Source organism: Tachypleus tridentatus, chromosome 10 (genome assembly GCF_004210375.1).
Source record: "Tachypleus tridentatus isolate NWPU-2018 chromosome 10, ASM421037v1, whole genome shotgun sequence".
NCBI lineage: Eukaryota > Metazoa > Arthropoda > Merostomata > Xiphosura > Limulidae > Tachypleus > Tachypleus tridentatus.
This window is the reverse complement of record NC_134834.1, coordinates 4,821,580-4,845,479: the sequence shown is the minus strand read 5'-3', so window position 1 is coordinate 4,845,479 and position 23,900 is coordinate 4,821,580. Positions and strand designations below refer to the sequence as shown.

At 34.3% G+C, this 23,900-nt stretch overlaps 2 protein-coding genes across 3 annotated transcripts; one reads left to right on the top strand and one right to left on the bottom strand.

Annotated features, from left to right (window-relative positions):
• Positions 1-1,731: 1,731 nt before the first annotated feature.
• Positions 1,732-11,100, bottom strand: Roc1a (Regulator of cullins 1a). The gene is made up of 6 exons (XM_076459923.1): positions 10,940-11,100; positions 4,159-4,186; positions 3,755-3,805; positions 2,892-2,962; positions 2,367-2,452; positions 1,732-1,879 (listed from the first exon to the last, which is right to left on the bottom strand). The coding sequence occupies exons 1-6, from the start codon at positions 11,045-11,047 to the stop codon at positions 1,867-1,869; spliced, it is 357 nt and encodes a 118-aa protein (XP_076316038.1). The 5' UTR covers positions 11,048-11,100; the 3' UTR covers positions 1,732-1,866.
• A 1,994-nt stretch (positions 11,101-13,094) lies between these two features.
• LOC143228670 (E3 ubiquitin-protein ligase MARCHF3-like) lies at positions 13,095-19,462 on the top strand. 2 transcript variants are annotated; one of them, XM_076459918.1, is made up of 5 exons: positions 13,095-13,236; positions 14,429-14,739; positions 16,187-16,308; positions 17,558-17,775; positions 18,968-19,462. In XM_076459918.1, the coding sequence occupies exons 1-5, from the start codon at positions 13,142-13,144 to the stop codon at positions 19,272-19,274; spliced, it is 1,053 nt and encodes a 350-aa protein (XP_076316033.1). In that variant the 5' UTR covers positions 13,095-13,141; the 3' UTR covers positions 19,275-19,462. The 2 variants fall into 2 exon arrangements, with proteins under 2 accessions (XP_076316033.1, XP_076316034.1); XM_076459919.1 differs by lacking the exon at positions 13,095-13,236 and adding an exon at positions 13,257-13,476.
• The last annotated feature ends 4,438 nt before the right edge of the window (positions 19,463-23,900 follow it).

Below are 23,900 nucleotides of genomic sequence, written 5' to 3'. Positions count from 1 at the left end.
GCTTAGTATTTACACAGTATTTCATTATCTCTCAGCTCATAATAGAACCCTATGCACCTATAAAAGCAGTTTGTTTTTGCTATATTTCACACACAGTTACTTAAGGGCTATCTGTGCTAGCCATCCCTAATTTACAAGTGGTAAACTAGAGAAAAGATGGTTAGTCAAGCCACCAACTTTTGGGCTATACTTTTATCAATGAATAGTGGGATTGCCTGTCACATTATAATGCTAGTACAGAGTTCCTGAACTTATTTTTGGAAGCAGTACCAGGACGTTTCTGAGTTGCTTTGTTATTTTTATGTTTACTCAGAGTTCACCTGCAATTTTATCAACAGTAATAAGTTAGAAGTAAAACAGCAGGCATATTGTTTTTCTGCATCCTATAATGGTGACAAACTTAGGAAACACAAATTTAGCCTCAAACTGATTATGACTGGAAAAGAATATTTATCATTCACTTAACTACACCCTTCCTGACTTTAACAAATGGATATTGAAGTTTTTCTTCTAATGGAACTAAGTTCTAGGCAGCACCTATGGATTGAAAAGATGGCATGAGTGGAAATAAAGATCATACAAAAAATTTAATAAAGAGAATTGAATTTCAATTCTCATTTGAACTGGATGTGGAAAACCATCCACATGTTTAGTGTCAAGTCCAACAGTAATTGGTAAATTACAGTTTGAAAGCAAGTTATAGATTACAGTTATGATGCTATCTTATTCCTGAAACATTGTGTAGTTTTATGGTGTAGTGAATTAATGAAAAATATTCCAGATATTCAATTTGTTGAAGGATTGTCTGAAATATTTCAGGATTATTTCAGTCCTCACATCATCAATGATAATTGATGATGTGAGGACTGAAAGTGTAGGAAACAAAACATGTGGAAGTCACCATTTGAACTTATGCTTTATATGTTACAGGGTTAGAGAAACAAGTACTGTTTATATTTCCTTCCCAGTATTGTTAAAAAATGTCAGAATGCTTCCAACACATGTTAAATACTTAAGGAATGTCATTAATACACAACAACCATACGGTTACTTACTCAATTTTAAACCACCAACGACTGAAGATGGAAGACCGTTATGGTGTATGTACCAAAGTACATTAAAACTGATATTTAACTGAAGATATACTAGTTTAATCAGAACTGTGCCAGTAACAAGACAATATGTAATTAAAGTATTAGGGTTTGGATGTGGATACAAATATTCAACTATAAAGATGTGCTTCACGTACGGTTAATACAACTCATAACATTTGATTTGTCATTCCTGATTTTACTTGTGAAGAAAAGACAACCAATAAAAGGGTTTTGAAAAACAAACTTTCAATAACAGCTTTCTAAATCTAGAAGATCATTGCAAACTTATCTACAAATGTAGTTCATCTCCAAGTTTATTTTGGATAAGAGAAAATTATTTTTGAAGCTTTTGATGCATCATGACTAATATTGGTAGTGGGTATTGAATAACACAAATTTCTGAAATATATTTGAATTACTACACAGACAGATACAAGCTTATATTAAAATACTTGTCCTTTTCAAGTCTAAACATTAGTTATTAACATTTAATCACATGCTGTATTACAATACAACTAAATAAAAATTAGATGGTAACATCGTAGACTAGTACTTGTGTTATTTGTTCAAGAAGTAATTGTAACAAGTTAAATAATAGGGTAAATCCACTGTAAAGTACAAAGAAATGACTACAAAATACACTGTAGATTTTATTTGGTTTCTGCAACAAATATGACAATAAACAGAAATGAAAGTCCAAGTTAGTGACAACAGAAATTAAAAACTAGTTTTACTGCCAATATCCACAGAAAAACTATTTAGGAGTTTTTGGCTAATGTCCATACCTGAAAAAGAGAAAAGAAATAATTATATAAACAAGTACAAAAAGATCATTCTTACAAATTGTAGACACACTATACTCCAACCAAAACATGACAGAAATGAGTTTAACTGTACATCAAGAATAGGAGAGAAAAACTGTGTGTAAATGTGTAGTGTTAAGAAAAATGAAACATTAGAGCAGGTGTATTACAGATTACCGATGTGTTTCACGATATATTCACTATACAAAACTTCTACTGACATTAGCAAGGCTACATCTTTTTCATACTTTAATTTGTAAACAAATATTTACTTATTCTAATAACCACACCAACAAAGTTTTTTTAAAATTAAAAGGTGAAGTAACATTACTGAATCTCAGGTTGAGAAACAAACAGTGGTTCAAACCACATGCTGGTTTCTTGTGACAGCACAAGTTTACATCCAATAAAATTTCATAACCTTTTAAGATGTTTCTACTGTCATGTATGTAAATAACAGTCAACCTACTTTTGAAACTCCCACTCTCTGTTATCCAAGGGACACACTTGACGAGTTTTCAGCCATCGTGATATACAGTGGAAATGAAATGCATGCTAAAGAAAAAGGTCATTACAAACAAAATTTTAGCCAATATTCCTATTCACCAATGTTTATAAATATCATTTTGGAAGATATGTTCAGTGAATAACTTACTTCAACTGATTATTTTAACTGACCAGATAAAAATCTGCATCAAATGAAAACAAAAAAACTTCAGACATAAAAATAGGAACTTGTTTTATTATCTTTTAAATTTTACCAACCCAACCAGCTGTTACAATACTCACTGTTACTCCCCATGGAACAAGGTATTATACTCACATTACACACTCCCCATGCAACAGTACACTCGTCAGTGGAACAAGGTATTATACTCACATTACACACTCCCCATGCAACAGTACACTCGTCAGTGAAACAAGATATTATACTCACATTACACACTCCCCATGCAACAGTACACTCGTCAGTGAAACAAGATATTATACTCACATTACACACTCCCCATGCAACAGTACACTCCTCGCTTGTTGCTGATGCTTGGTTGGCTTGACATTCTATACCTACATAAAAAGATAAAACAGTAACATATATTCTGTTCATATTTTTCAAGTCTTATGTAACAAACATTTCTACTTCAATCATCTCATACTTCTAGTAACCATAACACCATCCCAAAAGTTAAGCTTAACATTATTGGAATTGCTTCAGCTGACAACATTTCTACTTCAATCACCTCATACTTCTAGTAACCATAACACCATCCCAAAGTTAAGCTTAACATTATTGGAATTGCTTCAGCTGACAACATTTCTACTTCAATCATCTCATACTTCTAGTAACCATAACACCATCCCAAAAGTTAAGCTTAACATTATTGGAATTGCTTCAGCTGACAACATTTCTACTTCAATCATCTCATACTTCTAGTAACCATAACACCATCCCAAAAGTTAAGCTTAACATTATTGGAATTGCTTCAGCTGACAACATTTCTACTTCAATCATCTCATACTTCTAGTAACCATAACACCATCCCAAAAGTTAAGCGTAACATTATTGGAATTGCTTCAGCTGACAATGAAAGATGTGGTTTTACACACAAGTGAAAGTAAAACTGAATAATACCACTTTAAAAAAACTAATTTTTCATGTTTCAAAATGTACTAAAATCACCAGAGTTCACCTAACTAATGACTTTACAGAATACAAACAATTAATAAATTAATTTTGGATAAGTTCCTAAAACTGAAACATTACATAAATAGTGAACCACTTAGATAAACTTCTAAAATCTGAATAGCTTTAATAACGATAAACTCGTCAATACATGTCTACTGATAAGAATGACTTACAGAGGTCCATTATGTGGTTCCTACAGATAGCACAGTTGTCCACTACAATATCTAAAATAAAACAAAACAATACTCAAAACACAGCCACTGCCATTGTGTTTTATTATTACATTATAATGTTTTTAAAAAGTGATAATCTGCTAACAAGTGAGGCTGGTCTAACTTTTAGCAATATATTGTTAAAAGTGTAAATCTATTTAAGTGCAAGACTGATCTGATTTCTAGTAATATGATTACTAATTACTAAAGAGTGCGACTGGCCTGAGTTCTATTAAACAATCAATGTAAGTACACAGCACTATACTAATTAAGATATAATAAGAGCAGACAGTGTCAGAATAACAATTTCTGAAAGTAGTTTTAAATCAGAATGTTCCATTACAGAATGTTGGTAAGACACTTACCCCATGCCCAGAGTGCAACTGCATTCCACTGAAACAAGTAAACAAATAAAAGGTTGATAAAAATAATAAAAAAAATTCTGAAAAACAATAATACATATTAACATAATTAAAAATTATAAACTTTTAAGAACCAAACTGAATGATTAATAGCTTTTTTTACACACATCTGAAAGGAAAACAACCATGTACACAGTTTTGTTGAAAGTGTAGGACTAAAGAGAAAAAGGTAACTTCAACATACCTAAGTGTTATTCCACCTGTGTAGGTAAACAATTAGAGTGGTACATCTACTATGATGTAGGTACAGAATGGTCTAACTGGTAGACTGGGGTAGTACATTTACTATGATGGAGATAAATCATGGTCTAACCAATTGGAGTGGTACATCATAATATGATGTAGATCAAGGGTTGGCAACTTATTTTTTCTAGGTAGGTGCTAGAGATAGATGTGCTCCCTGTGATAGCAGACCACAAATTTTAAACTTTATAAGAAAAAACAAATCTTTCAAAGAAAACAGTATTTGTTGAACAGTAAATACTAAGACTGTAATAAGCCTCAATGTTAGTGATATTTGAATAAAGAAGAATTCCAATGAATGATGTCAATAATTAGTTTGATATTTTAAGTATTTAAGACAATTATTTACAGAACCATTATCAGTCAGTGTGATACTTGATGCTGTTTCTCTTGGGAAAGTTTTTTTTTCTAAATCAGGTTGCAGGCTAGAGGAAACGAGGCGCAGTACATCATCTAGGTGTGAATCAGCAAGTTGGGTGTGCAACCTGTTCAAACGTATACGTATTTCCAAAAATATGACTTTTTTGGCATGGACTACTAAGTTTGGATAAAACCCAGCTTCAAAAACATTTATAGTAAAAATTCAACAAGGAGACACCTTCTGCATGAAATTCTGATTTCACAAGTTTAATGGTTTGGAGTTCAGAGAATTTAAGGAATGTTATCCATTTCCACATGAAAAGGAGTAGCAAACAGCTCGCAATCAACTAAGTGACTGCTAAACATAAAGAGAACCGAGTTCTGACTTCACGTATTACAACGACACATTTCGAAGTGTCAGGGGGTTTATTTTCCTGCAGTGTAGAAAACTGCATAAAGTTCAAATTTAAGTTGGTATTCCCAAACTCAAAGCTTCATCTTAAATGCTACAATATATTCATAAAGTACATTCAGTAATTAACTGTGTTCTTACTGCTGCAAATTCAGTTCATTCAAGTAGGAAGTTATATTCACTAAAAATGCAAAATCAGAGAGCCATTCAGGATCAAGGAACTCTGAGACATTCACATTTTTACTTTCCAGAAATACAGCAATCTCTTCTTGGAATTCATAAAAACTCCTTTTAGCATCACACTTCAGCTGAGCCAGCAAACATTACAGAAGTACAATAAATCAGAGTGATGCGCCTTTGGTTCCAGTAAGAGTTGTTGAAACTGTCTATAATTCAAGTCCTCGAGACAGTATGAAGTTGATTGTTTTCACTGCAACTTGCATTACTTTTTGTTTTCCTGAAGTCTTAAGCACACAGTTTCCTAATGAATGATGCAGTGCAATTTGACAGTTTTGTTTTGAACACCAATTTCTTCCATGTACTTTTCAAGAAGTGCCACAACACCATCTGTAATCAGTGAAATTAACTTTGAAGATCCAAATATCAATGTCTTTCATACAATCTTGGGCTGCTTCAAGGTCTACACCAGCAGTGGTGCCTTTGATAGTGAATAATTGAACAAATTCTTGAACAATATCAAAATTGAGCTGATAATGTGCAAAAATACTGCAAGATGTGCAGCATCTTTTGCATCTGCACTTTCATGAAATGCAATTGAAAAACTAGAACATGTTACAATGGTCACTTACCACTTGATTCACATCAGGAGACATTTCTTTAACCCATCGTGTAACTGTTCTTGCAAAGAAACTAATACTAAAAATAAATTCTTTTGATCTGGACATACAATGTCTACCACTGCCACTGAACACCCCTTAAACTTTAACTCAGCGAAATAATTCATATTTTTAGCTATTAGTGAACTTAAGGCACAGATGGCACGTGTATTTTTTCTCTCTTTGATACTGCATTTGTTTTATGAATATTAAACTTTGTTTCCAAATGTTTCCTCAGATTATCAATTCCATCCTTTCTTATTTGTCTAGTCAAGTCACTGTATTTCTGGTGTTTTGTCTTGTAGTGACACTTAACGTTACATTCCTCACTAACAGCTACAGATCCATTAACTATACTGGTTCACCAAAGTGTTCCACAAAGAAATACTTCTCTGTCCAAATATCCTGGAACATTCCATATTCATCATCTACTTTCCTACATTTTGTTACCATCTTGGAGTTTGCTGACAAAAAAAATTGAGTTAATGAAAATGGTTCTGTCTCTGCATCCTTTACACCAAATTTCAATCATAAGAATGCAGAGACAAAACCATTTATAAAGTTTGCCAACTCTGGTGATAATTGCTAAGTGATTAAACAATTATTGCCAGAGTTCACTAACTTTAGAACTGACTGTACTAAATTATCTTCTCAGTCACATCAGGGCTCTGGACATGTTGATGAAATAGCATATATACACACACACAATATGTGATATAGAGAGAAATATATTACTAAAAGGTGATCAACATTCAGTCAAATTTCAGTACCTCCTGCATATGGATCTATCCTTGCTACACTGCTTAACCTAACATGGACTTTTCAAAGGTGATTGTTATCAGAAACTCTTCAATGCATCCTCTTAAGTTTGGTCCACTTCATTTCAAAGAAAACTTTGTGAAATGTATTGCATCTTATGTACATTATATCAATAGTTCCCTGGAACTTTTACACTGAGATCTATTCAGAAGAATATTATTTTAAAACTAATCAAAACTTTATTTATTAAAATGGTTAAACAACTGCATTTATAGAGGTTTTGCGTGTGACATCACTCTTGACCTAGTTACTGCTGACCGCCATGATGGGTGGCACGCTCAGAGTGTTTATATTCCAACACAAGGGTGATTCATAGTCAAAAGTGCGCAATGGTACACTCGTGTTGTGCATTTAACTGTTAAAATTGACATGGACAGGTGGAAAATGTGTCATACTACAGATTTCCTAAAGATCCCGACTGAAGAAGACGATTGATTGCAGCTGTCAATAGGAAAAACTGGACACCCACAGAGCACACCAGACTTTGTAGTAAACATTTTGTGTCAGGTATGTATAATTCATCTATAACCAGGCTGAATAAATTAAAACTTACATGCATGATATATGTATAGCAGAACACACTGCAGCACCAGTCAAAGAAATTGTTTTGCACACTTATTTTTAAATAACTGAATAGTAAATTTACTGAAGGAACAATATCATTCATGATGAATAGGTTATATAGCTATTTGTACACTAAGACAAAATGTTAATATCTCTTAAAGGATCAATTTAAGTGATTCATCAGGAAACCACAACTGGCACAAGATTAAAAAGTATCAGTTAAAAGTGTACAGTGTATCTGTTATATATATATATATATATAAATATTATCTGATGATGACTGTAGATCTATATCTTAACTAAATTATTGTACTCTGTTTCAGGGACGAAACACCTGACTATCACCTGACTATGTACCTTCCACATTTCATTTTACACGTTCTCCCCTGAAGAGAAGGAAAGCTGCTGAATTGTGTAAATATAAAAACAGGAAAGAAGTGACCAAAAGGAGAAAAGCACAACAAAAGAGACATGAAGCTGCTGCTTGGCTGCTTGACCTTGCTTTCATAGACTCTGCTGGCACTGCTGCCACTGATAGCAGCTGTACTGATTATGCTGATGAACTTGAAGCTACATGTGATAATTTTGACTTGTGTACATCACAATATACAACAGACATGTATGCAGACGGAAATATCATTCACAGACTTAGTTAAACTTGAATCTGAATGCCAACAGTTGCAGAATGAAGTCCTCCACTATAAAAGTATAGCAAAAGCGAACTGTTTTGAAGATGCTACTTTTGCAAATGACGACGAGAAGGTCAAATACTGTACAGGTCTGCCGTTATATGCAGTGATGATGATCATATTCAACCAAATTTACAGATATTTCCGAGATACACAGTCAGTCTCTAAATTTCAACAATTCATATTGATACTCATGAGACAGATTGGACGTGCCACTGCAGCTCTTAGGATACATATTTGGATTGCACACCTCAACAGTATCACGCATATTTCAGGAAGTCATAAATGTCATGAATATTCGACTGGTACCAACATTTGTTTTCTAGCCTGAGAGAGAGGAACTAAGAATGACATTGCCCGTGTCTTTACATGTGAATAGTACTGAATACAGCAGTTGTTAACTCGTTCAGTCATGCGGGACACTTGCCACCCAATATGGCAGTATGTTTACAAACCTCATTGTGGTCACGTGACACTAATAGGTTCACGCAAAACCTCTATACTGGTCACTAAATTAGGATCTCCTACAGCTAAAGATAATGTTCTCTATACTTCACACATCTTCATACAAATCTGGAAGCAAAAACTAAACACCACAACGAACACAGTCTATTGACAAGTTCACATTCATTGTGCATTCAGACCTTTAATGATAATTGAAGAGAAAACTAAACATCATGACCAACACAGTCTATCCACAAGTTTACCTTCATTATGCATTCAGACCTCTAATGGTAATTCAAGAGACAGCTAAACATCACAACCAACACAGTCTATTGACAAGTTCATCTTCATTGTGTGTTCAGACCTTTAAATGATAATTCAATTTTTTTCAGGTTTAAAAATCACACCTAGTTATCCGAAGAGTCACATGTTATTTATGTATGCTGCTGCCAAACATGTGGAAGTGCTTATGTTAGATCTACTTGGAAATCAGAAGAACACTAAACCTAAGTTCAAGGACAGTTCAAGCACTGTCTGGCTAGCATTAAGTGAACGTGATGTGGTCCCAACCTCTAATATGTTCAAAGTAACTGGTAAAGATGAAAAAAGAATGTTATGGGTAAAATACACACTTTTAATGCTTTAACTGAAGCCAAGATTAAGCAACTGACAAACAGCTACCAAATCTTGACTTGTAACTTGGGTAACTAATCTTCCATGTTTAACTGTATATTTAAGGCTGGCACATATCAAATTTTGGTGTTATGAGCAGTTTACTGTCACTTCTTATGTAAATTATATAAAGTAATTATTTTTTTGTATAAAAAAAATTATGCTGGAGATTTGTAGACTTTATTATCTAATATCACTACAAATGTCATTCTGATACATGCCTCACCTGCAGAACTAGTGTCAGTGATATAATTAAGGAAGAATATTCTATTTCATTATCTAAATATCTGAGGTATGCTACAAATTTATGACAGTTTATTCAATATTGATACTTTCTTAGGTTTGAAAGTCAAAAACTTTAATTTATCAGTTTTTAAAAACAATTATTATTTCTTAATATGTACCTTCTGGATATCCTTGAAAGGATATTTTCATATGTTATTTTTGTCCTCATGCTCAAGGGTAATTCAGTGTTACATTAGTTGCTTGTATGTTTTTAATTTATATATTACTAAAAATGAAAACACAGACTTAATACATTTCAACATTGTCATCTCTGCCTAAATATCAGCTATGGTTTTGTTATAGTCAATGTTAAATAAACATTTTTCCAGCAAACTGACACACTCAAACACCTTATCAAGTGTTTCTCAAGATGACACATCCTAAAGTCTTGAATCAAATCTATACAAAATTTCCATAATAAAGAAATTAACAAAACTTGAGAGCTAAAACTTTTGTATCCATTTGCATGTCAGAAAATACACTTTCACAGGTAAGTTAAGCCTATTTAATTTTAGGCAACAAATTCAACATAGTTGCATCATAAATTAATCTATAATTTTAATGGCAGTTATGAACTGTATACAGTAAAATAACTACATACCTTTAATCAGACTTAGACTGTTGCTTATGAACAAATGAATTTTAAGAATTACTTATAGCAAGAAAGCTTATAACATGATTATATAAACAGTGCCTGGAATACTGTGTATATCTTATTTGAATCAATCTGACAAGCCACAAATTAGGTGAAAGACCTCACTGGCACTGGATATATTATTTATTATGGATTCAACTTTGCTTTCATTAACAATTTCTTAGGATTAACGACATTATTTCGTTTAACAAGTTTTAAAGTTGACATATGAATACACAAATATGCAAGCGAACCAATAAGACACAACAGTGAATTTACAAATTTGTTGGTTGTTTCTAACGGATCATTTATACGACAGTTAATCTAACAAATCGAATCTTTAAGAATAAAACCGTGTTTTACAATTGAGTAACTGCTTCAAAGATGTTATTATGGAGATAAGTATGTCTGCAGGAATAGTATTAACTGCTATTACTCTCAGCTATAAGCCTAACTAATAATAGTGAGACTGAACAGTAAGATGCAACAGTATTGCCACACATACATGGAAAAAGAAGATAATTTTACCGATGTTTTTAACACTTACCCATCTCGATACACTATATTGTTTATAATTATGTACTATTATCACTTTGTTTGTTTTTGTATTTCGCGCAAACTCACTTTAATTAAAATACATTTACCTTCTTGTCGCTTAATTTGTATTTAAATAATTTTATTATAACATTACACAGCCACAAGCTTCAAGTTACATAGTTATATCTACACACACAAATAAACAGTTTTACATTTTTTACTACCTTACCTTTTTCACTTCAAATCGTTTCTTATCACCTCTAGCAGTGCTTGAAGAAGTAGGTACTTCAGGTTGTTCAGAATCGACATCATCATCAATCTCCATTGCTGACGCCATACTACTTATCTAATTTATTTATGATATTATTATTTTTGTACTTGCGCCACCTATATACGAATAATTTGTAATTTCGTCTTTTTGTGTGTGTGTTTTCGGTATTTGAATATTTAGCCTTGCATATCACATTGCACAAAATATCAAAACGTGAAATATTTATTATAGAAATAAAGTTCTTCTATGAACTCTAGCTAGTTGTAAAATGAAAATATACACATAATGTTTTTTTTTATTTATATCTCAAGTCCTATTTCTTAGTGTGTAATTTAAATTTTGACACAAGTAGTTTGTAACTTGCAGTTAAATTTGAAGAACTTCAGAGATTATTAGTTATAAACTTCTGAAAACTTTATGAGAATAAGTAAGAGTTTTGCTTTCATCTGCGTGCAAAATATTTATTTCACTCACTTATAATATAACTCTTCTATAATTAAAATCCAACAATTTAATGTATATTTCTTAATATATATATATTCAGTGATTTTTGTTTTATTTTAAAGTAAGGCCCAGCATGGCCAAGTGTGTTAAGGCGTTCGACTCGTAATCCGAGGGGCGCGGGTTCAAATCCCGGACGCACCAAACATGCTCGCCCTTTCAGCCATGTGCGGTCAATCCCGTTGCTAAAAGAGTAGCCCAGGAGTTGGCGGTGGGTGGTAATGAATAGCTGCCTCCCCTATATTCTTACACTACTAAATTAGGGACTGCTAGCACAGATAGCCCTCGAGTAGCTTTGTGCGAAATTAAAAAAACAAGAACAAACTGTTTTCGTTTTGTTTTCAGTTACCTTTTACTATTCTAAAGCTACCAAGACGATAATAATGTAATTGTCTAAAACTACTACCAACATATCATTAGATTCTCTACCCTAAAAATATATTAGTAAGACCTATCTTCCTGTCCCCCGCTAGTACAGTGGTAATTCTGCGGATTTACAACGTTAAAATCAGAGGTGCAATTTCCCTCGATGGACTCAGCCTGATGTGGCTTTGCTATAAGAAAAACACACACACTCTTGTCTTCCTAAAAAACTATAGCAAGGTATTCTTAAAATTCATGGTCCTAAAACTCTAGCAAGTGCCTTCTCTACCCATACCAGCCGTTTGTAAATATGTAGCAAGGTAACTATGAACTCCAGAAGGAAAATTAAGAAAATACTATCTTGACTTTGATTTCATGCTTTATTCCTAAAACTTGATTCCAGCAACCTTCAACATATTAAGTATTTTATATAATTACAGAATAAAATAGGATAAAAATGTTTAAATCTAAGGTTAACAGTACGTTTCCTGTACCTTAAAAGTACTTTATTATTCACGGTTTTACAACAAATTTACTTATAATATTTCTATATTAGCCCATGTTCTATTGGCGACTTCCAAAACACAAAAGTTACAAGTTGAATCTAGAAAATTCAATAGTTTGTCCATCAAAGCATATTAGAAATTGAACAACGATAGATCAATAGATTGTCAGTCAAAATGTACTAGAAGTTGGACAAGGAGTCCCAACACCTGTCATGGCGACTCACAGTTTCGATCTTTGATACACAACACCTGACACACTATACTATTATTTTGATATCACTATAAGAAAAAAAAAAAAAAAGCATGCTTCTGGAGACATATGGTGGTTTATTGGCAGGGTGCGTACAGTAATTAATAGTTCTTAAAGATTACCAACCAGTCTGGTGGAAGTTATGTAAAATGAACAAGATGTTTGACTTGACATTTCTTCTTCTAAAATTGGTATTTTACAATAAATTGTAAAGCATTTCGTAGAATTTGAACTTACTAATAAATGCACTAGAGAGCAGTGTCAAAAGGGCAGAGAATATTTTCTTTTATTTTACGATGCGAAGCAGTTAGTTTCAAAGAGACTTAAATTGTTAATAATATTTTATGATCGTATGTGTTTGTGTGTAAGATACACACCTTCTGCTGATGTTAATCATACAGAAACTATAAATATGTGTAACACTAACAAAATATCGAGTATAATTCCCATTAATTACCCTCGTTCCCGAATACAAAATATTTATCATTTCCCGTGACGTTTTAGGATCTCGTATTTTATTGGTGCATAAGGCTGCACTACATGGGTTTATTTGCTGTTGTGGGTATGAATATTAGGCTTGAGGTAGTGGCGAAAATTTTGCGTGAAGAGGTAGAGTTGGTGGTGATGTTTGCAGGGTACGTTGTTTAAATACGGCATGTGTGTGGTGTTGTACGTGTGTGTTTGGATATTCATTTGGTTTGTGCGATTTATGTATTGTTGTTAGTATTACAATCACCTTCGAGTAGGATTTTGTCTAGTTATATAGAACCTGTTTAAGCCTGCACGTGTTCATTGTTGTTGATTGATTATACAGTTCAACTTTTATAAACTATAATAGAGGGAGAAAATGGAGAATGAACGACGACTTTAATTCGGTAATCCTCAGCTTTAATTAATTTGTTGTGCTCTTATAAAGTTTATTATGTCTTAGAACTTGTGTGTGTTTTGAAGTACGTTGTACTTCTTTGTTTAAAGAGACAGTTTAACATTTTCAGTATCTGTTTGAACTGTATGAAATATGTAAACTGAATAGGCACGTTTGCTTTAATGGAAATAAAGCTTCTTTAACAATAACGAGAAGTAGATAGTTCTACATTTTGTCTTAGAATGCTACAACCATATTTTTAAAAAATCGTGTATTAAGCATTTATTACTAAAAGGTAGCGAGTGAGATGTTAACTCAAATTATAGTAACCCTCTATTATGAACTTCTATCCATTAGGCTGTACGTACTATAGTTTGAACTTTTAACATTTTCAACATCAATAGTTTAAGGCCAGTTAGTATATTTTTACTTTTGTTATTTGGTGTGATAATAGCATTTAAGAACTCAAAAACAGTTGCTATCGTCAAATGATTATATCAAACCATTTGTGACTAGCCCCACAGTCGAAAGTGGGTGTAATCCATACAATTGTAAGAGGAACCTCTGTTTTAAAAAAAATTTAGGGTCTCCATTATTGTATCACATAGGGAGCCTCAAAGGGTCTAAATCCAACCCTGAATGTGATTCAGTAGGCCTAACATGCGGGACAAAAATCACGTAACCTGCAGCCTCCCACCCTCACGTTTTCATTCACTTTTCGGATTTCTTGTAATGTTTTTGAGTAGAATCTCGATTATCTATCAAAGGTTTGTTTTCAGTTAACACTAAGTAATTTAAGCTTTGTAATTGTTTGTCTGAATAATTAACATTTCGTGTTCAAGTTTAGTTTATGATGTCTACTTGACTGTTTTCTGCGACTTAAATTATAACATTTTAAACGAAACAGTTACAACGCAAGTTAAAATAGTATATGGAGTTGTTTTTCTATTTGTTTATTTCAGAAGTGGCCACTCCACAGAAATGTCTTTTAAGACTGAAGATTGTATAGAAAATTATCCTCTCCTACACTGCCCCACAGTTTCATCTAACACACAAACTGCGCCCTCTGTCGGACCTACTGCAATTAGTATTGGGCGAGTGCATGTGTATAACTTTAATTCTCCGAAAGACGCGACCTCTACAGGCGGCCAGGCTCTTGTGACCCAATCTATGTGTGGTGAGCGGTCGACCAGCAGCAGCAGTGGACCTTCTTGCCGAATTTGTCACGAAGGAGACTCGTGGGATAAACTGGTCTCTCCATGTCACTGCTCAGGTCAGTCTCGATTACTCTTGTTGAAATACCATGGCAATGATTCCTGTAAAACTTGTGAATACGCTTAACTCGTTTTATTGGTCCTGGTTTCTTACGTAAAACTAGGAGTGCAGGCAGACATCTATAAAAGTAAACTACTCCTCCCAGGGGGGGGGGGGTAATGGTAAAGACAACAGTAGAGAAGGTGTCCGGGGATTTATTGTGTAAACACTTTATAACCGTCACTAAAAACTATGTATGTCATTGTTTACGTATTTTAAAACTAAGCTCTAACCCTCTACTCCATTATTATCTTAAAGTAAAAGCTACTTTATAAACACTTTCACTACAATACTTTGAACACCTAACTTTACATCAGGAGATAAAGTACAGCAAAGTTAGACCTGACTTTCCTACCTAAAGATGGTAGTCTTGTACCAGGTTTCATGTCTCCTGATTTGAAGTAGTTGAGTACGCTATCTGATAAACTATTCACGAAAACCAATCGGCGATCAGTTTACAGACTTTCTTAGTCAACAGGCTGTTACTTCACAAGTAATAAGCATTCCTTAAATGTCATCCATTGCTTCTTCCTCACGAAGTTTCCACCTTTGTCACTGGTTTTATAGCTACAGATCTGTGCCCCACTCTTAATTTAATGATGTAACACGATACAACCTGAAAACTGTTAAACGAACATAATTATAAATGTTACAAGATTGTAAAATGTGTCGAAAATTAAACGATGGTTTACAGTTTATCATTCAAGTACAAAAATTAAAAATCCAGAACTTTTTTTTTAAATCGAATCTGTTTTCAGCAAGTTTTTACAAAGCTTTGTGAAATTTGATTAAGAATTTTCATTGCGAAATTAAAAGAAACAAGGTTAATTGTACCCCTCCTCTCTTTAAGGTCACATAAGGATTAGCTTGTATAGTGATACCATCTCAGTCCACAGAAAGTTGAACTATGGCTTGGTCAGTTTTAGTGAATCTGAAGGACACAAGTTCTAGTCCCAATGCGACCATCCAAAGCTTCATTTGGATGCATCAACTGCATCTTGTAAATGTATTGATGAAATGTAAAGGGTGCTATTGTATCCTTAACCTGTGAACAGAACTAACGCAACCAGTAGCCACTTGAGTCGTTGTACAATAGTTTATCAACGCCATATTTTAAACTTCTGTCTATCTATGCAATAAACCACCATAACCGTGATTACATCATTCTCATTTTGATCGTAAGTCTTTAAAAGTAATTAAATTTTTTTAATGACTTCCATTCTCTAACACTTCACGCTTACTCTCCCATCTCTACCAAAATTTATAGAAAACAAATGAAAGACATTATAATTTTAAAATGCTCAAATGAAGTGAATATCACCAGTGAATTTATGAGAAATTAAAGTTAATTGTTTGTTTGTATTTAATGACTAGTTTGAACACATTATAGATATCTCTCTCCCCAGGTTCACTAGGTGTAGTTCACATGGACTGCATGGAGAAATGGCTTGGTACTACGAACACAGATGCTTGTGAAATCTGTCGATACAAGTTTCACGTCGTCCGATCTTCGCGGCCCCTGCTGGAGGTAAATGAAAACATTTAAGTTTACATTTGTATGCAGACAGCTTATCTAAGACAACCGGAGATAACGCCATTTAAACAACAAAACGTACCTGAGTTTTTAAAGTTTTAAGTTGCGAATCTTGTTAAGAACTCTGCTCAGTCGAGTAATGTATCGAAGACAATAGGTTGTTTCGTAAAGAATCGCTTATTGCTTTGTCACGTTCATGATATATTCTCAAAGCGTGAATCTTGTTCATGAATAGTTTACTGCTGTACGAGGTCTGTTAAAAAAAATACGCGGACTGACGTCATAAAACAAAATGTACTTTATTTAGAAGTTACAGATCTGGGACCCCTTCAAAGTATCTCCTCCCCAACGCACACACTTATCCCAACGGTGTTTCCACTTGTTGAAACAGTTCTGGTACGCTTCTTTTGTAATGTCCTCCAGATCCTTCGTCGCATTTGCCTTAATCTCGGGAATCGTCTCAAATCTTCTTCCTTTCAAGGGTCTTTTGAGTTTGGGGAACAAGAAAAAATCGCAAGGAGCAAGGTCAGGTGAGTAACGGGGGTGGGGAAGAACAGTGATCGAGTGTTTGGCCAAAAACTCACGAGTTCTGAGGCACAAATTTCGCAACAACGCGGTGCATCTTCAATTTTTCGGTCAAAATCTCGTAACAAGATCCAACTGATATCCCACACTCTTCAGCAAGCTCCCTGACAGTCGGACGTCGATTTGTCCGCACCAGGGTGTTGATTTTGTCGACGTGTGGGTCGTCAGTTGACGTGGAAGGACGTCCAGAACGCTCATCATCTTCAATGGACTGTCGACCACCCTTAAAACGTTCATGCCACTTGAAACATGCTGTACGCTTCATAGCAACATCACCGTAAGCCGTGTTAAGCATAGCAAAAGTTTCAGTCGCAGATTTTCCAGGTTTAACACACAATTTCACAGCAAGTCGTTGCTCCTTCAGGTCATTCATTCTGAAATCCGCCAAACGAAAAAAATCGCACTTCACTTAAAACCGCGTAGCTAATACACAAATGAAGATATCTGCAATCGGGAAATGGCGTCGTAATCAGCTGATCTGTGCGAACCTAGCGACACCAAGCGGATTCCCCTGTAACCAACTGGAGCTGCGCAATTCAAACAGTCCGCGTATTTTTTGAACAGCCCTCGTATACCAACAGTAAAGTTTCTAGTTGAATGTGTTTTCATCTTTCTTCTGTATTTAAATAAAATTGCTTTTTTTTTTTTTCTTGCGCAGTTCATCTGTAGTGGTTCAGACAGCGGACACCAGAAGTCTCTGACAGGAGATATAGTATGTTTCATTTTATTAACGCCGCTTGTCTTTACCAGTTCGTTTCTGTGTGTGGAAGGCGCAGTTCAACGAGCCTCGACTAACAAGTGGGAAGCCGGCTGTTTAATGGGCTTGTCAATAATATTGCTAATAGTGTACGTCGTTTGGAGTGTTCTAACATTTAGGTGGGTAATAATCAGTGTTTGAGGTCCTGGTGACCTGAGTTGTTCTGTATTTCTCTATGTTATGAAGGCACGCAGTGTCGTGCAGTCAAAATCTGCGTGGCACGCTGTTATTAACAGAAGTGATAGTATGGCAAGTTTTCACTTTCTGTACATCGGACTGTGATTTTCCCAAACTATCATACTTTCAATGTTGTACCTTATTTCATGTACCAGATTTAGAATCCATTAAGAAATACGAGATAAAAAATAGTTCATTTAATATCTTCACACCGAAAGTACGGAAACTATTTGGCATACAATATTTGTTTTTTCTTTAATTTTGTACACCGATATTTTTACCACCTACAATTACGTGTCAAATTTCGTCTAAATATAAGTCACGTGTGCAAAATTACTAAACAGAACTACTATTTCAACCACAATATTTGCACACATGCTTACGTAGTCACATGAATTCACATTTAAAAGTGAAACGTGTGTAGTATTTTGTCATTTAGATTAAAGGCAGCCGATTTAGAGCAGAAAACTAGAGTGAAAGCATTTACACGTACAAAAGTATCGGTTAGGCCAAGCTAACTACATAGACAAATTCGAGCTCAAATTTTCAAAAGAATCGTACAGGTTGTAATTATTTACTATTCATTGCCAATTTTTAAGCACAAATTTATTTAAATTTTATGAAATTGTAACTAAAGAACGTTTAGCGTCACGTGATATTAATTTAATCAGTTAACAGTCTCGAAACAGCTGGTATGGGTATTAACACTTTCACTGATAAGCAGAGAACAATGTTTCGACTTTCCTATGTCATCTTCAGGTTGGCAAAGAAACCTGTTATGTGGATGTTAGAAGGTGCTAGTCAATCCCATTTCGTTGGTAAAAGTTTCCCAAGAGTTAACAGTCGGTGGTGATGACCAGCTGCCTTCCCTCTGGTCTTACACTTCTAAATTAGGGACAACTAGCGCAGATGGTTCTCGTGTAGCTTTGCGCGAAATTCAAAAATTAAAGCAATCTATACTGAGGCCTTTATATATCGTTTAAAATAAGTCGGAATGTGGAGACGTTTTTATAAAATATATTGTAAATATTTCTAATTTTAACTTAAAGTTTTGAATTCGTACTTTTCACTAAACTGAAACATTAAATCACTTCTTGTATAGTTATTTTACAACTGTTCCTTATTTACTTTTAGATTTCATCACAACAACTGGAAAATCTGGAAAACATTAAACCAAAACGTGAAGGTGCTCTCATATAATCGGACTGAAAAAATATCGGATAATAATAATAATAGCCTTGGCTCAGAATCAAGTCCAAATGACAGCATTTTCATGGAAACTCCACGTGTTTCGGTAACCAGCGAATCTGGAATAGCCGAAGTTGTAATAATTCCATCACCCACCGATAGTAACAATAATAAGGACCAGAAAAACTCTGAAGAAACGAAAGATGAAGACCTTAATTATTTATATAAAGGTCGAGATCTAGAGTCATTATAGTTGTTTTATTACCATTTTAGAATTCGAAAACTTTAATATTTTATTTATAGATTTAATGTTTTTGATTTTATTGAACTTTATATTTCTAAATGCACTTTTATTGATAATTTAAAAAATGACATTTTTATGAAGGTCGTGTAACAGGTCACTTTACAACTTTATTTATAAACATTTGTGAACCGTCATAAGTTTCTTTTATCAATCTTTGAGTCGTGAAACATTGATTCACGAACTTATCGCAAACTAACGAAGAAACGGTGTGTTCAGAACCTCAATATTACTATAGTTACTTACATGGAGATGACTTTGAATTAGAATAACTTGCGGATTGTACTCTTGTTGTAGTAATTAGAATATTCTGACAGTAACTACTACTGGGAGGAAGTAGACAGTTCTGTCTAGGTCGTCTACAAAGCACCGATCCCTACAGAAGAAGGCACTGAGTCAGAAAAAAGCTATTGTATACTAGTGAACCTATCGGCAATGCTGTGGCTTTAGTTGGGTAGGAAGTGCTGTGGTTACTGATATTACAACATAGCACTAGTTTGTAAATAATCTTCTTGCCGTATGTATGTTTGGTCGTATAGAATATGTAGGCACTTTCTCATACGTCTTCCATATTAATAACACTAATGTTGGATAGGAGAAATAATACTTAATAATTACATTTGCAGAGTGGCTGTAAGCAACTACATATAATAATAAAACAGCAGTTAGACTGTAAGCAACTAAATACAAATATAAAACTACCCTTGCGCAACTAGAAAATAAAACTAATCTTGCATTTTGACAATTATAAGCTAAAAGAAAAACACCAGTTTAACCACTAGAAAATAAAGCCTACAAACCTTGTGGTTTAATATTAATTTCGTATAATATAAATTTAACCATATACAAGTTTATATGTACATAATGTGCATGTGTGATGAAATATTAACTTAAATATTATTAATGAATTTAAAACAAAGCAATGTAGTTAGGGACACCTAAGGATTGTGGGGTAGCTTTAATTAACTTTCCACATTGGAGAATGTATTTATATTCATGTAGTCTTTAAGTGTTGTGAAGGCGTTGTGGATGTGGTGTTTTTATTAATATCGCTTTAAAGATAGGATATTATAGTCATTGGTATATACAATCAGTTTCTCGTATGCCAGGATAGGTCTAACACATGGGATGTGTAAGACCACATGCTTTCGGGAATAATTTTTCATCTGGGGAAAAGCAAATTGCTAAATTTTGTCTTCACGTGACAGAACTTTGTTAGTTTTATTTAAAATATGATAAATTATATATTGTCTAATCAGGATCAAGATGCACGGTACTGGGTCGTGCGATCCAAATAACCTACAAGATTCGCTGTGTGTTAACAGAAATAATAATTAACCAAAGTTTCCAGTTTCTGCACCTCGTATAAAGTATGTAGTGTAACGTATGTAGTATTTTGTCATTTGAGTTAAAGCCGACTAATTTAGACCGGAAAACTATGGGGTGAAAGCGTCTGCAGATATAAATAAATTACCGTGCTAAACAATCCTCACACTGAGCGAGTTACTGTGATGTTCAAATATACGCATGGATTGAGTTTTGCAAATATTTAGACCGGTAATATTCCTGTATATAATAACATTTGATTAGGAAATAATAAACACATTATTTTATTGGAATAATTTAAAGCTTACAAACCATCACAATAATATGCTTATGGGCCCCAACACTGGTATGTATATGGACTTGTGGCACTAGAAAGTGGGTCTGGATAGCCGTGGTGGGCAAAGCCCAGATAGCCCTTTGTGTTGGCTTGTGCTCAATAACAAAAACTGTATATTTATGGTGTTTGAAATATCTTTTAGTAGCAAAGTAATTGTACCTTAATACGAGACCTTCAAGAATATGCGTTATTATGGTTATTATTTATTACTGAGTTATCCAGTCAGACGAACTTTCTAACAATAAACTTTATCGAATCTGCTGTTTATCTCGGAACTTGATGTGTCGATTGGAATATTTGAAGAAAACAAATCCCCTGAAGTTTGTTGTAAACAGCCAACGTCAGAAATATTCATTCTCTCTTAACCCCCAGCATGATAGATAAGTAGAACCTACTTAAGTTTTGAGTAGAAGTTGAAGATCCCAGGTTGGTTGTAGTTACTGCAGACAGCGGATTTGTTCTTCCAATTCCCAAGACAAATATTGGACTCCTGGCTCTTCAGGCGTGGATAATTTGATTGGGGGGGGTACCCCTATGAAACAGATTTCTATTGAGCAGGCGCTGAATACTCTACGTAAACAGTAATCGAGAGAACTAGAAAATGATGAAGATAGGAGTTATTTAGCCAGGGCAGAAAAGTTATATTCTTTAACAAACCATTCAGCCATCTTCTAAAGTTGAAGGGAACTGTGTCGTTTGGGAAAATGTGGAATTTACGGCGAAATCCCACGTGTTTTGGATGCATTGAAAATAAAACGTCTGCAAATATACTAAACCAAACACGAATTGACTGCAGACAGGAGAACCTTATTCAGAGTAAACACAGCCGGACAGTGGTCAGGCAAAATATTATCATCATCATACTGGTACAACTGAATAGTTCAAACTGAACCTAGCCGAACAGTGGTCAACCAAAGTATTACCACCAGCATATTGGTGCTATTGAACAGAATACCGAGAGTGAGACATACAGGAAACATCAACAGAGAAAGTGAAGGAATGTGGAGAAAACACCAGCCTTCCCAACACTGAGGACATTATATAGGGAAGTTGAAGAAATGCAACTTTTAAAGTAAACCAATCAAATACTTAGTTTTCAAAACAAATTATTTATTGTATTTAATTATATAGATCACATAAGACACGTGAAACTCGCGAGTTTAATCCAGTAAACATAACGTGAAAAGTACAGTTGTTGCTCTAGTTTTTTCTCACGCTCTTTCATTTAAAGTTATATTATTAAACAGGATGTTCGGAAAGTCACCGTGCACTTATATAACGGATAAAACTGCACAGTGACTTTCCGAACATCGTGTAGTTGGGGGTTTTGTTTAATCAAATGTGGAAGAGTTGTGCAGTCATTAATGGTACATTAATGGCAGACGATAACAGCCTATGGTTTCATAACAGTTTCATATTTTCAGTACAAAAGGGTAATTATAAAAAATTAAAGTTGCTTAAAAACCCATTATTTGATACAAAACAAACGCTTGTATTCACAGTCTGAATGTTTGTTAAAAACCCCATTATTTGATACAAAACAAACGCTTGTATTCACAGTCTGAATGTTTGTTAAAAACCCCATTATTTGATACAAAACAAACGCTTGTATTCACAGTCTGAATGTTTGTCAAAAACCCCATTATTTGATACAAAACGCACGCTTTTATTCACAGTCTGAATGTTTGTTAAAAACCCCCATTATTTGATACAAAACAAACGCTTGTATTCACAATCTTCTACTACGCGTATCTTTGTGGTACAACAGTAAAAAGGAAAGTTAACAGCGAGTTCCATTTAAACATATATTACTTTCGTATTTATTAACAGCTATATTTAGAGTCCTAAGACAACAGCGCATAATGCATTCATACATCGACTGTTTGGGACTTTTCCTTGCATATACACTGCTGGCCAAAATCTTAAGGCCAATGAACATAGAGAAAAAATATGCATTTTGCGTTGTTAGACTCAACCACTTATTTGAGTAGAGCTTCGAAAGATGAAATAAGAAAAGGGAAAATAAAAATAATAACTTTTTTAGCATTTAATAGGGAAAATGTGAACACTTTGAAATTAGCCTAAATAATAGCTGGTCAAAAGTTCAAGACCAAACCAAAAAGAAGTCCTAAACAGGGTAGGAAATGCCCAACAAGAGGTCTCATTAGTGAGTTGCACGGCCGTCATTGCGAATAACTGCAAACATTCGCTTTGGCATCGTCGATATAAGCGTTTGAAGAAGGCTGGCTAGAATGTTGTTCCAAGTGGTGAAGATAGTTTCACGAAGATCATGCACTGTTTGGAATTGACGTCCATTTCTATAGATTTTCCTTGCCATCTGCCCCCCAAACATTTTCAATGGGGTTCAGTTCAGACGAACACGCTGGATGGTCCAAAATAATCACGTTATTCGCCATGAAAAAGTCCTTTCTCCTGTGGGCATTGTGGATTGCAACGTTGTCCTGCTGAAAGATCCAGTCATTTTCACACAAGCGAGGTCCTTCAGTCAATAAGGATGCTCTCTCCAACATGCCAGTGTAGCCAGCTACTGTTTGACGCCCCTGTATAACCTATAGCTCCATTGTTCCATGGAAGGAGAAAGCATCTTTCGAAGCTCTACTCAAATAAGTGGTTGAGTCTGACAACGCAAAATGCACATTTTTTCTTTATGTTCATTGGCCTTAAGATTTTGACTAGCAGTGTTCTTGATATTTGCTGAAACAATTTCGCTGAAAATAAAGAGAGAGTTATCTAAATAATATTCAATGCATATTATGGATGTCTCAGGTTAATAACACTAATTTATTTATTATCAAAATAATACATTACGTAACGATCTTCTTCCCTTCAAATCTTCAGTTGGGGTCGAACCAGGAGCTGTAGGTGCATGCGTGGCACCATTGCTGAGAATTCGT